This window comes from Dromiciops gliroides, chromosome 3 (genome assembly GCF_019393635.1).
Source record: "Dromiciops gliroides isolate mDroGli1 chromosome 3, mDroGli1.pri, whole genome shotgun sequence".
Classification (NCBI taxonomy): Eukaryota; Metazoa; Chordata; class Mammalia; order Microbiotheria; family Microbiotheriidae; genus Dromiciops; species Dromiciops gliroides.
In genome coordinates this window covers 651,048,543-651,062,789 of record NC_057863.1, presented here as the reverse complement: position 1 = coordinate 651,062,789, position 14,247 = coordinate 651,048,543, and the positions used below count along the sequence as shown (strand labels likewise).

At 43.7% G+C, this 14,247-nt stretch overlaps 1 protein-coding gene across 1 annotated transcript; it reads left to right on the top strand.

The window, feature by feature from the left end:
* Positions 1–244: 244 nt before the first annotated feature.
* On the top strand, positions 245–13,131 carry LOC122748270 (polyadenylate-binding protein 2-like). The gene is made up of 6 exons (XM_043993935.1): positions 245–289; positions 421–524; positions 5,109–5,112; positions 7,572–7,772; positions 8,326–8,495; positions 12,222–13,131. The coding sequence occupies exons 1-6, from the start codon at positions 245–247 to the stop codon at positions 13,129–13,131; spliced, it is 1,434 nt and encodes a 477-aa protein (XP_043849870.1).
* The last annotated feature ends 1,116 nt before the right edge of the window (positions 13,132–14,247 follow it).

The following is a 14,247-nucleotide window of genomic DNA, read 5'->3' as shown; positions in this document are numbered from 1 at the left end:
GGGAGGAAGGACCAAACCCGGACCTTCTGTCTCCTTCTGCTGCTCCCTACAGACAGCCCCCACTGGAGAGGAAGAGGAGAAGGGGTATAGAACTTCCCATGCTAGATGCTCTTCTCCTCACCTCGTTCACAGGTGTGAATAAGCTTTTCTCTAGCACCTAGTAAGTAAGTGTCAGGCATTGTGTTGAGTGCCAGGGATGCCAAAAGAGGCAAAAGACACCCTGAAAATCTAGAGAGATGGGAGCATGTGCAAAGACTGGGGCGGAGATGACATTGGGTGCGGTCTAAGGGTATCCCACATCCACTTGGGAGATCTGGAAGCTACTTTGGAGAGGACTCTTCTTTCCCTGCAATAGCCACAGAGGACCCCAGGGGCCCAGTGAAGTTACTAACAGTGTTTCTCTCTCTGATCCTCATGCAGGTGCTCCTGGATCCTGCCCCGCCCACAGTGCCCCCGAGGGTCAGTGTTCTGCATGAAGACCTCTTTGTTTCCAGTTCAGATGAAGAGGAGGAAGAAGAGAACGAGTAAAAGCAGATCACGAATGTGTATCAGTCCTTTTGGACAAGCCGGTGTAACATTCTTGAGGAGACACAAAGGGAAAGGACAAGAAAGAACTCTGGAGACCCAACATCATCAGTGATTTGCCATTGATAAATGTTGTATTTAGAAGCCAAAGACCTGGCATTCGATTCTCCATGTTTCAATAATTAGAACATTGATAGGGAGTTTACTACGTGTCAGGGATTTTACAGTGACTATGTCTTTTATCCTCACCACAACCCAGGATGGGGTGTGGGGTGTGGGGTGCTGTTATTTATATCTCTCATATGCAAGATAAGAGGGAATAGGAAGCTCTAAATTCTTTATGAGCGCTTACATTTCCCATATTTTAGGGTCTCATAATTTGTTTCCCTTTAAGGAAATTTGAGCCATCGTGGCTTCCAGAAAGATGAAATGCCGTTGCTAAAAATCTGCTAGAGATATATTGTATGTCGTGCTCCTCTAAAAATTGTCAATTGTTTCAACTTGATGTCTTTATTATTTTTCTAAATAAATCATATCTTCTAATAGAAATCATTTTGTATCGTCTTTATAGCTGTTTATTGCCTCGGTTTCCTTTTATTTTCTTATTTCTTTGCAAAGATGGGAGTTCAGTTGAACGAATCAATCCAATCACTTGACTCTTTTAAAGGATGCCTTAGTGAGAAGAGAAGTCATTTCATACAACAAGAGATCAATCAAGTTTTCCTTCCCCCAAAAAGGGAGGTTCTTCAAAAGCTGTTCAGTAACATGGGCAGTCCCAGAGTGGGCCATGTGTGGCCCTCCCTCCCAAATGTTTCAGCTAAAACTTTCAATATTAATCTCTACCACAAATAATTTTAACCACAAATGTATTATCATTTAAGGTGCGGTTAACACTTGTATATAGAGCATGCTCTGCATTGCAGGCAAATTATATAAAGATCTGAAGAGAATTTGAGAGTAGTGGTGGTCTATGTAGATACAATAATTAGTTCATTTGAACAGGATTACTCATTCATTGTTTTACTATAGAAAACTCATTCCATACAATCTAGAATAATCACAGACTTGGTTACAATTGGAAGTATTTCTTAGCTAAATTCATTGGTGACCTACCTACAAAGAGTGCTGTGAGCTTTGTGCTTCTGTATAGGCTTCAATATCTAGAATCTCACCCCCCTAAGGAGAGAACGAGCAACTGAAAGTAAATAACTTGAGCAAATATCAAAGTATTAAACATATACAATTTTCTTCCTTGAATGACCAGCTATACTGTAATGAGTAAGCCATTTTTGTCCTATGTAATAGAGAAATACTTCTAGTCCAATTATGAATGAAACTCGTTTTCATGGACAGCTTCTTTGTGTCACACTGATTATAATAAGCTGCAGTCAAACCTGTTTCTGAATCATTTTGGCTTATTGGCATTAACTAATGAAATGGCTATGATATTCTGTTCCCGGTGACTACCCAGCAGCAATGTTTTTAAAACTGCAAAATAAGAGGTGTGGGTTGTGGAAATTTATTTTGATTTGGGGACCCTACCTTTAGGCAGAGATTAGAAAGCCTTAGGCCCTCAGGGTCTCCCCCTTCCTCCTCAGTTTCAGCTGAGTGAAAAAGCCCCGTGGGCTATACAAGACACCAGGTCAGACAGCTGGGGGAAAAAAAAAAAGCCCCCAGTGCCCTCTGACCTGAGCGGATTCCAGATAGCCTGTGCTGAGGCACGTGAAACTTGGAGCGCCCCCCCCCCCCCACCAGCCGCAGCTCTGGCTGGCAGATTAGCTTGGTCTGTGGGGGTGAAGGAAACCCCGAGATTTGAGTGGAGAGAAGAAAAGGTGTATATATAGACCTAGGAGACGGACTAGGGGGAGTTGGGCTGACTCGAGGAGGAAGGAGACTAGAGGGAGATGGACTAGAAAAAGAAGGAGCGAGGACAGACTAGATAGAGAGACAAGATTAAGAGGAGTAAGGCTCACTAGAGCAAGGGAAGGTGACTAGGAGAGAAGGACTAGAGGAAGGACTAGGAGAGAGGCTGCCTAGAGGGGAGCCTGGCCAAGGATGGAGGAGAATTCGGCTCCGAAAAAGGAGAGATGGGTCTGACAAGGTTACAGGCCTTAATACAAACCAGGGAAAGTGTAACGTGTCCTGAGGCCGGAGGCGGGCAAGGCCCTTATTGTATTCAAGAAGTTCAAGGCCCAGCAGGTGCCAAAGCAGGAAAGCAGTCAGGTTGTACACTTTATTTCCCTGTATTTCTAATTTGAAATAGTATCTCATAAATAAACTCTGCTTTGATTATTTAGTTAGAGGCTTCTTAATCTTTAGTCTATCAGTTTGGGAGCAGTGTGGTGGAACTTTATCAACGGCCTACATTAAATTAAACGCAGTCAGATAGCCAAATAGTCACAAGTCCCAGATTAGTCCTCCAGTCAGGTTAGCCCCCCAAAAGTAAGCTAGTCAATTTTAAAATATTTCACAGGGTGGAGGTTGAGTTGTCCTTTAAGGCAAACTCCCTCCCTCCCTCCTTCTCTCCCTCCCTCCCTTTGAATTCAGGGCTGGTGCTCTATCCACTGTGCCACCTAGCTGCCCCAAAGGCACACTTTAATAAAGGTTTCTCCATAGTGGCCTTACATGCAGTCAAGCTAGAATTTTAGCAATTGGTATTTAGAAATGAATGTTACCCTTGTAAAATAATGTGTTTGAAGAATACTGTAATCAATTGAAATGGAGAACTTTCTATTCATTTTTCTTTTTAATGGAGGGATGAGGGTTATGTGACTTGCCCAGGGTCACACAGCTAGTAAGTATCAAGTGTCTGAGTTCAGCTTTGAACTCGGGTCCTCTTGAATTCAGGGCCGGTGCTTTATTCACTGCACCACCTAACTGCTCCCAACTATTAAAGTTTAAACCGGCCAACTAGAAATCAGGAGGGACACACCTAAGAAGTTAGAGATTCAATTCTATAGCAGGAAAGACAGTTAGATGTGGCTACTCTACCTATGCTGTGAGGCAGATATCACTTCAAAGGTCAGGACTATTATTCCAAAAGAAAAATCCCCCTGATTCTCAGAAATCTTTTCCCATCCCACCCCAAAAAGGAACTTTCCATTGTCAGGTGGTCACCCCATTTAGCCTCTATAAAAGCTTTCACCTTTCTTCCATTGGAGGAGATAGATGTAGCTAAGCTATGTCCTCCTCTGCAGATGAAGTCTTTGACTTCCCTCTTGGTTACCTTCTCTAGCTCCCAAATAAAAAACCATTTTATTCTAATTATACTTTGTGTGAGAGTGTAGTTCTTCACAGAGGAACACCTAAGGATCCCTATGACATGTTTCTGGCACCCAACGTGGGGCAAGGGATCTTCCTCTTTTCTTCTCACCACAGCACCCGGAGGCAAGAACTTCTCATTTATTCTCTCCCTCATGCCCTGACTCTATACCTTGCCTATGTAAGGGCTAAAATTCTAGCTGTACTGTCTAAAATATCTAATGAGTGGTTGCCAATAAAGTATCAGTTTTAGCAAGAGTTAGGCTTTTAAGCATTTATTAAGGAGCATAAGAATTTAGTAAGGAGAAAGAGAAAGGCAAAGATTCATCTATCTATTAAAAGGAGAGAGCATTCCTAGCTCCCTTCTCCACCAGAGTCCTCAGGAAAGAGAATGAGCCAGTGTGCCAGCCTCTTCCTTCTTCCTCCCACAAGCTAAGGTCACTTCCTGACTCTAAAGAAAAGACACCTGGTCCTGCCCTCAGAGGCCCTCTCCTCATGTTGGAGCTTTCCTACAGTAAGTTTCCAGCAGCTGTCATCATTCCAATCTTTACAGGATTGAGATGTCCATGGCATCAGGAATATAGGAGGGGGCATAGAAGCCAGGTGTAGAATGAGATGGGTGGGATCAAAACTTCTCGCCATCTATACAATATTGTGGGGGAAAAGAAAAAACAATTAAACCAAGAGAATCCAACCTCAACATTTGTCAAAAGCCATTCCCTTGGCAATACCTTGACTTCATGCATGTCTCCCCTCATGGGACAGTTCAATGTCTGCTGTTGCAGGTATTCCTTTTGTGATTGGATGGCATCTTGGCCAACTGGCATCTGATAACTCAGAGTAAAGGTGATTAATGTCTTAAATGATAAATTCCCATAATCCAAGTCTCATATGGATTTAAAAATTGAGGATAATAAATGATCGCAAAAAATGTGAATACATCTTGACTTAGAAAATAATATATAATATGCAACAATTTCAGATAATACCTTTTTTCTACTAAGTATACAATTACTTTTGTGAAAAATCAGAACATATTTAAATACAAGTTAAAGCACAACACAATCTCAAAGAAAACCTTTTTTTTTTTGAAAAAAGAAAAATTTTCCAAATGTTTCCCTCTTTTATTTTTTGGAATATGCTAATCAAAAATAATACTTCTAGAATCAATTTACACTTGCCATGGCAACCACTTTGCCAGGGAAATGATTTATAGAAGTCAATCAAATAATCATTTGAGAGAAAAAAATAACAACAAAAAAAGAGGGGAGCATTTGTAAAATTTTTCTTTAAAACCGAATGTTCGTCTTCTGATCTTCCAGTTGGGTAAGATGTCCCCTCCCCTGTACCCTTAAATTGGAAAGTACTGCCAAGTATCAGCTGTTTTAAATTTCAAATGGATCTTTTAAACATTCTAAATACCCCTTTTCTAGCTTTACCTTCACTAATCAGAGATGTGGGCCAGGTTGAATTTAATGAAAACTTTTTTATTCCTCCTTTTGGTTTTGTGGGGTTTTATGGTGTGGTATGGAGAATTTGGCATGTCCTGGATGATATTAAGATAAAGATGATTCCCCGGGCTTCCCCATTAGGAAAGCTACTCCTGGATTGCAATAAGGGAAAACTTAGACTAGATACAACCATGACCAGAGGAGAGCTTATCAGACTGTGTTTTATGTGGCATGAGGAATTACAGGAAGAATGGCCCAAATATGAGTTATGTGATCCCCAAACATTGAGGCATTTGCAAAGAACCCTAAGTAGATGTCCACCTGAACATTCACTTTATTGGGAAATCTGGGCCAGAGCAAGCAAAAATTATCATACTAAGAATATAAGATGAAGAAAATCCAGGCCCCAGCTTACATCTGAGTCTGCCTCCCAAACTGAAATAATAAATGATCTGACTCAATCCAGACCCCAAATTGAAGACAAGGACTCTCAAACTGAAACAATAAACTGACAGAAATTTCCAAGTCTACTTCAGGAGGCTAACGAAAGACCAAATAGATTTTACAATAGACTTTGTGAGGTTGTGAGACAGTACACCAAATTGGATCCAGTAGACTTAAGGGATTCTCATATTGTTCTCAACACATTTGTCTATAATTCACTGCCAGAAATCCATAGATACTTTTTACAATGCCCAGACTGGAGGACTCTCACAGTAGATAGGATTAAGGAACTTGCAAATGATGTCTTTGATTCACTTGAGGAATGTCCAGATGGCCCTAAACAGAGTATCCTGGCACCTGCACTTCCTGGTCATGATTTGAATCATTCCAAGCCTAAGCTTGAAGACATGGCCTCCCAAACCAAAACACCCAATAATACAACTCAGTCCAAACCCAAGATTGAATGCAAGGCCGTTCAGACTAAAATTCTTAATGACCCAACTCCTATTCCTCTCCCTCTATTTCCTCCATGCCAAACAAACAAATAAAGAAAGAAAGAAATGATTCCCCTGTAGAGGAGACAGAGAAAGTAAAAATTTTTCCCCTTCAAGAGATCCTCGCCCATGGTCAAAAAGGTACTATACGTAAGCTCAGACAATACATACCTTTTACACCCAAGAATTTGGTTTTATGGGGACAAAGTACTCCTAAATCTGATGAGGATCACACAGCAGTTATCAGGCAGTTTAGGGCAATTTTTAGAGCATATCAGCCCACTTGGAATGATGTTATTGACCTCATGGAAACAATATTGTCCCCTGGGGAAAGAGCAGATATAGTAGCTGCAGCAAATGGCCTGGAAGCCATGGGAAAGGTTGATATTGGGTGGCCTATTCAAGACCCTGACTGGGACCCCAATAACCCTAGGCATTTTGATATGTTGAAGGAGGCAAGAGAAACAGTGCTGAAGGCAATGGAATCCTGTATTAGAAAGACTGATAACTGGCAAAAATTTATAGATACAGTTCAGGGACCTGATGAGAGACCTAATAGATTCTATGACAGGTTGTGTAAGCATACCAGGCAATATGCTGGACTAGACCCATTAGATGGTAGAGACGCCCGTATTATCTGCTCTCATTTTGTAAACCAGTCCTTACCAGAAATTCGGAAATATTTTAAAAAGCAATGTACTGGCTGGAATAGTTTCAGTCCTGACAGACTTAAAGAAAGAGCAACATAAATTTATGAAGGAAATGAGAGAGAAGAAAGGAACAGAAAGGACATTTTAGCTCCAGTAGAGGAAACAACAAGGCAGCAAGACCGGACAGTTGAAAATCATTATCAACCCCTTAAACTTTGCGAGTACTACAAAAAACAAGGACACTTCTTGAGGGAATGTAGGACTAGAAAACAAGAACTTAAGAGGGCAGTGACAGAGAGCCTTGAAGAATTCTTTGGGGGGAATCGAAATAATTTCGAAAGATTTTTCAGAAAAGAAACAACGGAGGTAATTATAGGCCTTATTACAGGCAGAATCAAAATAGATATAAATCTCTTCAGGGGGATACAGAAAGCCAGTATCAGAATAACCGTAGACCCCATCAGGGAGGTACAGAAGGACAGAACCAGAATCAGGGTAACCGTGGACTCCCTCAAAGTGGGGCAGAGGATTGACGAGATGAAGGGGAGGGATGGAAAATAGATACTGAAAGCTACATATTCCCAGATCCAGATTTTTTGAATGCCCTTGCGCCAGTCCATTCACCTCCCCAGAGTAATGAACCTCATGTGACACTCAAAGTGGAAGACACTTTAGGTTTGGAGAGGCAGCCTCCCAAAATACAGCCTTCTAAGAGGCCTCAACTCATCTCTCCCTGTCCAGTGCAGGGTGAGAGGGGGGCTCAGCCATCACCAGGCCTGCGGGAGCTGGCAGGTCAAGATTCTGATTCTAGAACTGCCAACAGCTGTGCCCAGGGGCCAACCACTCTCTGTTCCCAAAGACCCCATAGTGTTGTCCAGAAACCCATGCAGATGTTTGCATTGGACAAGGATACGTGTGCAAGCAATTGGGCCAAGTCAACAGTCCAGGTAAGCAGCAGAGATTCTCTGATTCCAGGCTAGCTTAAGTGAGCTCTGTGGGGGAGGGGGAGTGGAGGGGAAGCAGAGGGGAAGCGGAGAGGGGAAGCGGGGATGGGGGGAATTGGAGGAGAACTCAGCCCAGCTCAGCTCCTGTGGGAAAGACCTTGTATGCCCATCTCTGGACTGAGGAGAACATGGAGTCACTGGGGGAGGAAGGACCAATCCCTGACCTTCTGGCCCCTTCTCCTGCTCCCTACAGACAGTCCCCACTGGAGAGGAAGAGGAGAAGGGGTATAGAACTTCCCATGCTAGATGCTCTTCTCCTCACCTCGTTCACAGGTTTCAGTCAATCAGCTTTTATCTAGAACCTACTAAGTGTCAGGCATCATGTTGAGTTCCAGGGATGCCAAAAGAGGCAAAAGACACCCTGAGAATCTAGAGAGATGGGAGCATGTGCAAAGACTGGGGCGGGGATGACATTGGGTGCGGTGTAAGGGTATCCCACATCCACTTGGGAGATCTGGAAGCCACTTTGGAGAGGACTCTCCTTTCCCTGCAATAGCCACAGAGGACCCCAGGGGCCCGAGTGAAGTTACTAACAGTGTTTCCCTCTCTGATCCTCATGCAGGTGCTCCTGGATGCTGCCCAGCCCACAGTGCCTGCAAGGCTCAGTGTCCTGCATGAAGACCTCTTTGTTTCCAGTTCAGATGAAGAGGAGGAAGAAGAGAATGAGTAAAAGCAGATCACGAATGTGTGTCAGTCCTTATGGATAAGGGGGTGTAAGGTTCTTGAGCAGACACAAAGAGAAAGGACAAGAAAGAACTCTGGAGACTCAACATCATCAGGGATTTGCCATTCATAAATGTTGTATTTAGAATCCAAAGACCTGGCATTCAATTGTCCATCTTTCAATAATTAGAACATGGATAGGGTGTTTACTACGTGTCAGGGATTTTACAGTGACTATGTCTTTTATCCTCACCACAACCCAGGATGGGGGTGAGGGGTGGGGTGCTGTTATTATCCCCATTTCACAGATGAGGAAACTGAGGAAAACAGAGCTAAAGTGACTTGCCCAGACACCCAGCTAGTAAGTGTCTGAGATAATGAAGCTGTTGAAAACACTTTCCTCTCTTCTCTCTGTGCCTGCAGGCTTTGTTCTCACTTTCCAGACTTTGTGGCTTAGGCCCCAGTCTGTTTGAAGTCTCTACTGACAAAGGCTAGGGGTGGGAAGTGCTGGGGATGAGGGAAGAATGGGACTATTCTCAATGTCACAATCAGAATCCAGCCTTGCAACTCCAGGCCTGTGCTCAGGGAAGGTGAGGGTCAGCCTTGTTCATTTTGGTTTTTACAAATATCTGTGCCCTTCTTCTGTAGGGTCCAGAGATGACACGGAAGCTTTGCTTCCCTTTTTCTTTTGAATGAGGAGCAGTACTAGGGACTGCAGAGATGTGTATGCAAGACTTGACTCTGTACACCTGGAGAACAATCATTTTTGCCATCTTTTGGCCTGTAAATAAAACATGAACTTCAGAATTCTGAAACCTTTCATCAGCATCCACACCCCAGGTTCCCTTACTGTGTTTCTTATTGTTTGTACAAGCTAATGAGGCCACTAATGGACATGACTTGATGCTTCCTTTTTCTCTGGGAGGGGTCAAGGTGAAAGTCAGCTACTAGTCCATTCAACAAACATCAATCATCCTTTCTGCCGGGATTATGGCTCCTAATTTAAGTCGACCATATATTTAGATTGTAAACATCACATAGCCTAATAACTGTCCTGGGGCTATTAATCATATCGATGTTTTTGCTTTTTCTCTAAAGTTTTCTAAGCAATGTATCATGTCACTTGCAGATAGGAATTGTTCCACGTCTTACTTTCTGAAGTAAATGCCTTGAGTTTCTCTCTCCTATAGCTAGTCTTTTTTAGAATTATGTCTAGTAATAGCCAAGAAGGGGAGCACCCTTATTCTATTCATGTCCTTATTAAGAATTTTTGGGGGTATTTATCCATTGCTAGTCATTGATTTTAGGTATGTATTATGCTAACCAAGGGCAGCTACATGGCACAGTGGATGGAATGCCTTGCCAGGAGTCAAAAAGATTCATCTTCCTGAGTTCAAATATGGCCTCAGGCAGTTAGTAGCTGGTCTTTACCTAATTTCTGTTAAACTGTTGCCCTGTTTTCCCAGGAATAATTATCTAATTTATCTTGGTAGAGGAAGCTCTTCCATGGAAGCTTTTCATAGTAAATGAAAGCACAGGTCTGGTTTCACAAAATGCTGAAGAGTCTCTTCTACATGCTGTAGTTTCTGTTGTTGGGTTTATTGGACATTTTCTGCTTGTTCATTTCTCTGGCTTGATTGGAACATTGAGTCTGACACAGTGTTCTCCTTTTGTAAAATTTCTAAATGGATTCAAATGTTTTTGGTCGTTACTACTTTATTTTGTGATTTGAGATCTCCTGATTCTCTGCTTCCTTTGCTCCTACCATCTTTTCCCCTTTCTCTTGTCTTTACCTTTTGTTCTTCCAAATGAAGTGTCTTATCATTTTTTGTAGTAAGCCCTGGTTAACTGGCTTGAGATAGCATAAAATTTGCACAATAACCTAGGCCATGCCCTAATTTTCATTATATGATACAATCGAAATGTGGACATTGGACTCCCTATGATGATTTTGATCCTGCTTCAATTCTTTGAACACCATCTTGTATTTTTACATACTCTATGTGTGTCTTGATAAGTAAAATTTCAGATATTACTTGCATTGCATAGTTACTCCAAGTAGAATCTCTCTTTTTTTCTTCTTGCCTTCAAATCAGAAATGTTCCAAGATATAAAATAAATCCACAAAAAACATAAGCATTCCAACAAAAGCACACAGGAAAAGCTAAAAAGGAGAAATGCTATTAAAATTATCTATAAAAGCTGCAAAGTATTTGGAATTTATCTACTACAAGTCACCAAAGGGCTACATAAAAATTTAAGTAAAAACTATCTTAGGGGCTATATGGACGTAAGTATTCTTTGTAGAATTTCTTTGTAGAAATCAAGGCAGAAAAATAATTGAGAAACATTCCCTTAGTATGATTTTTGTGTATTTATTTTGTATCTTGGATTAAGATAAATATACTTTACTATAGGGTGCAGCTAGGCGGCTCAGTGGATAAAGCACTGGCCTGGATTCAGGAGTACCTGAGTTCAAATCTGGCCTCAGACACTTGACACTGACAAGCTGTGTGACCCTGGGCAAGTCACTTAACCACAAATGCCCCTAAAAACAATAACAACAACAACAAAACCCCTTTACTAAGTGAGGGGGAAGACCATTTGCTGTTGTCATTTCTAGAGGGTATTTTTTTCCATTAAAATGAATGTTATGTTATGGGGTTTTTTTTGTTGTTGTTTACCATGATCAACTCAGTGACCCCATTTGGGGTTTTCTTGGCAAAGATACTAGAGTGATTTGCCATTTCTTACTCCAGCTTGTTTTACAGAGGCAGAAACTGAGGGGGTAAAGGTGAAATGACCTGCTCAAGGCTCACACAGCTAGTAAGAGTCTGAGGCCAGATTGGAACTTATACAGATGAGTCTTCATGACCTTAGGCCCAGGCACTCTATACATTATAGGGTCACTTAGCTTCCCTATACTTTGACAAAGGTTTTTCAGCTTCTATTATATAATTGTATGGTTTTATTTTTTATTTTATAAATATAGGTAATTATACGGTTCCTGTTGTAGAATCAGTGGTGGTTGTTGGTTGTAAACTCTACCCCAACTAAAGGGATATGATCTTTTACACGCTGCTATTGCTTACTTGATAATATTTTATTTAAAAATTTCACCAAAATGTCCCTTAAGGAGATAGTCACATAGTATGCTTTCTCTCAGGGTTTTGACTGTTTGGTCTTGGTATGGAGGCAGTATTTGGAAGTCATGGAGTCAAGACTCAGAGCAGAGGGATAGAGGAGTTGAGGAATTCAGCATCCCTTTCTCTCAATACCCTAGCAAGGTTTTGTGATAAAGATGCAGATAAAACCTGGGAAAAGTCGCAGTCTTCAGAAGTGAGATGAAGACTCTGCTCTTACCATCATTGTCTGAGTGACCTAGGACCAGCCTCAGTCTCAAAGAGGTCAGCTAACTATCAAGTGTGGAGTTCACACCCGTCTTGAGGTGTGAATGTCCTTTGGGAAGAGGTGTCAACCCTGGGTCTGAAAGGTATATATTCTCTGACTGTTTAGTAACAGACATGGTCTCTGACTTTGCTGGAGCCATCAGTATTTTTTTCCTTTTTGCGGGGCAATGAGGCTTAAGTGACTTTCCCAGAGTCACAGGGCTAGTAAGTGTCAAGTGTTTGAGGCCACATTTGAACTCAGGTCCCCCTGAATCCAGGGCCAGTGGTTTATCCACTGGGCTACCTAGGTGCCCCCTGCCCCCATACGTGTTTTTAAAAGTCTGTTCTGGGCGGCTATGGCGGCAGCAGCTGGCGCTGCGGGAGGTCGAGGCTCCGGGCCAGGGCGGCGGCGCCATCTTTTGCCCGGGGCCGGCAGGAAGCCTAAGGAGGGGGCCCCGGGCGTCGCGGGTGACTACCCGAACGAACTAGAGGCGCTGGAGCTGGAGCCTGAGGACTTGGTGCTAGAGCTCGAGCCGGAGGAGGAGCTGCCTCGGTCCCGCGCCCCACAGGGAGCCTCGGGCCCTGGGCCCGGCGCAGGAGCCCAAGGCAGTCAGGAGGACGAGGAAGAGCCAGGCCTGGTCGAGGGCGACCCGGGGCACGGCGCTATAGAGGACCCGGAGCTGGAGGCCATCAAAGCCCGAGTAAGGGAGATGGAGGAAGAGGCAGAGAAATTGAAGGAGCTTCAGAAGGAGGTGGAGAAACAGAAGAACAGGAGCCCACCGCCAGGCAATGCTGGCCCCCGGATCTTGTCCATTGAGGAGAAGATGGAGGCTGATGCCCGGTCCATCTATGTGGGCAATGTTGACTATGGTGCCACAGCAGAAGAGCTGGAGGCACACTTCCATGGTTGTGGTTCAGTTCATCGAGTTACCATCCTTTGTGACAAGTTCAGTGGCCATCCTAAAGGGTTTGCATATATAGAATTTTCAGATAAAGCTTCGGTGAGGACGTCAATGGCCTTGGACGATTCTCTTTTCAGAGGACGACAGATCAAAGTGACACCAAAACGGACCAATCGGCCGGGGATCAGCACCACAGATCGGGGTTTTCCGCGTGCCCGCTATGGTCGTGCCAGAGCTACTAACTACCATAGTTCAGGCTCTCGATTCTATAGTGGCTTCAACAGCAGACCCCGGGGCCGAGTCTACGGGGCCCGGGCTAGAGGGGAGTCATGGTATTCCCCTTACTAAAAAAACAAAACAAAACAAACAAAAAAACACACAACAACAAGAAAAAAACAAAAACAAAATTTAAAAAAAAGTGTGTATTAGGAGGAGAGAGGGAAAGAAGAAAAGAAGGAAAAAAAGAATAAAAAAATAAACAGAAGATGACCTTGATGGAAAAAAAATTAAAAAAAAAAAGATATACGGTGGAAGGGGGAGAATCCCATAACTGACTGCTGAGGAGGGACCTGCTTCTGAGGTCAGGGGAAGGGCTTCCCAGGGAATGGGACAGGGGGCTGCTCATTCACTCTGGGGCTTCAGCATGGACAAGCCTCCACTTCCACAAGCAGTTCCCTACCCCTCTCCCCCCTGCCTCCTCTTCTCATTTCACCCACTGGGGCTGTTCAGAGGTGGGGGCTCCTAAGGAGACAGAGGAGGGTGATCCTCCCCCAAAGAAAAAGAACTCAACCTCATTCAACTGGACGACTCCTGTCCATATGAAGGTAAATATGCCCGGGGCATGAGGGAGTGAGGGGGTGGCGCCCTGCACATGGGCAGTCATTGGCAGCAGGATTCTTAAAAATCCTTTCTGTGATCACGACACCAAGGCCCTGGTCAGTCTGCCTACACCTTACAGTAGCTCCCTTTAGGCCTAAATTCACAAATCTAACCTAAAGAGCTGCAAGCATCTGTAGAGATGTTCTCATCCTGGGAAGGATTGCATCCCTCCTTCTCTGTTACCCCAAGTTCAGGAAGGGCAGGGACAGCTAACTGTCCACCCCAGCCTAAGCATGGGAGCTCAGCCCCTGAATCCTCTGAGCTGGGCTGACCCAATCTCGGGTTCCATCCATGGGCTGGGCATCTTCATTAGCCCTGGGGGGGGGGTGGTTCCTGGCTTCACACCTCTCCAGGTGTAGAGCCTTAGCCCTGAAATAGATCAGACTGCACACCCAGTGGTCTAGAGGGAGAGGAGAGTGGGATAGGGCCCCAATTTCAGAAGACCTGAGGGTATGTTTTTTGGTTTGTTTGCAGCATCCCTGTCAGCCTGATCATCCTTTCCAGCCACCCAGGAAGACCCCTTTGAAATGGTCCTGTCTGCCTGCTGAGCCCTCACAAGGGATCCCGAGGAGCACCCCTGCAAAG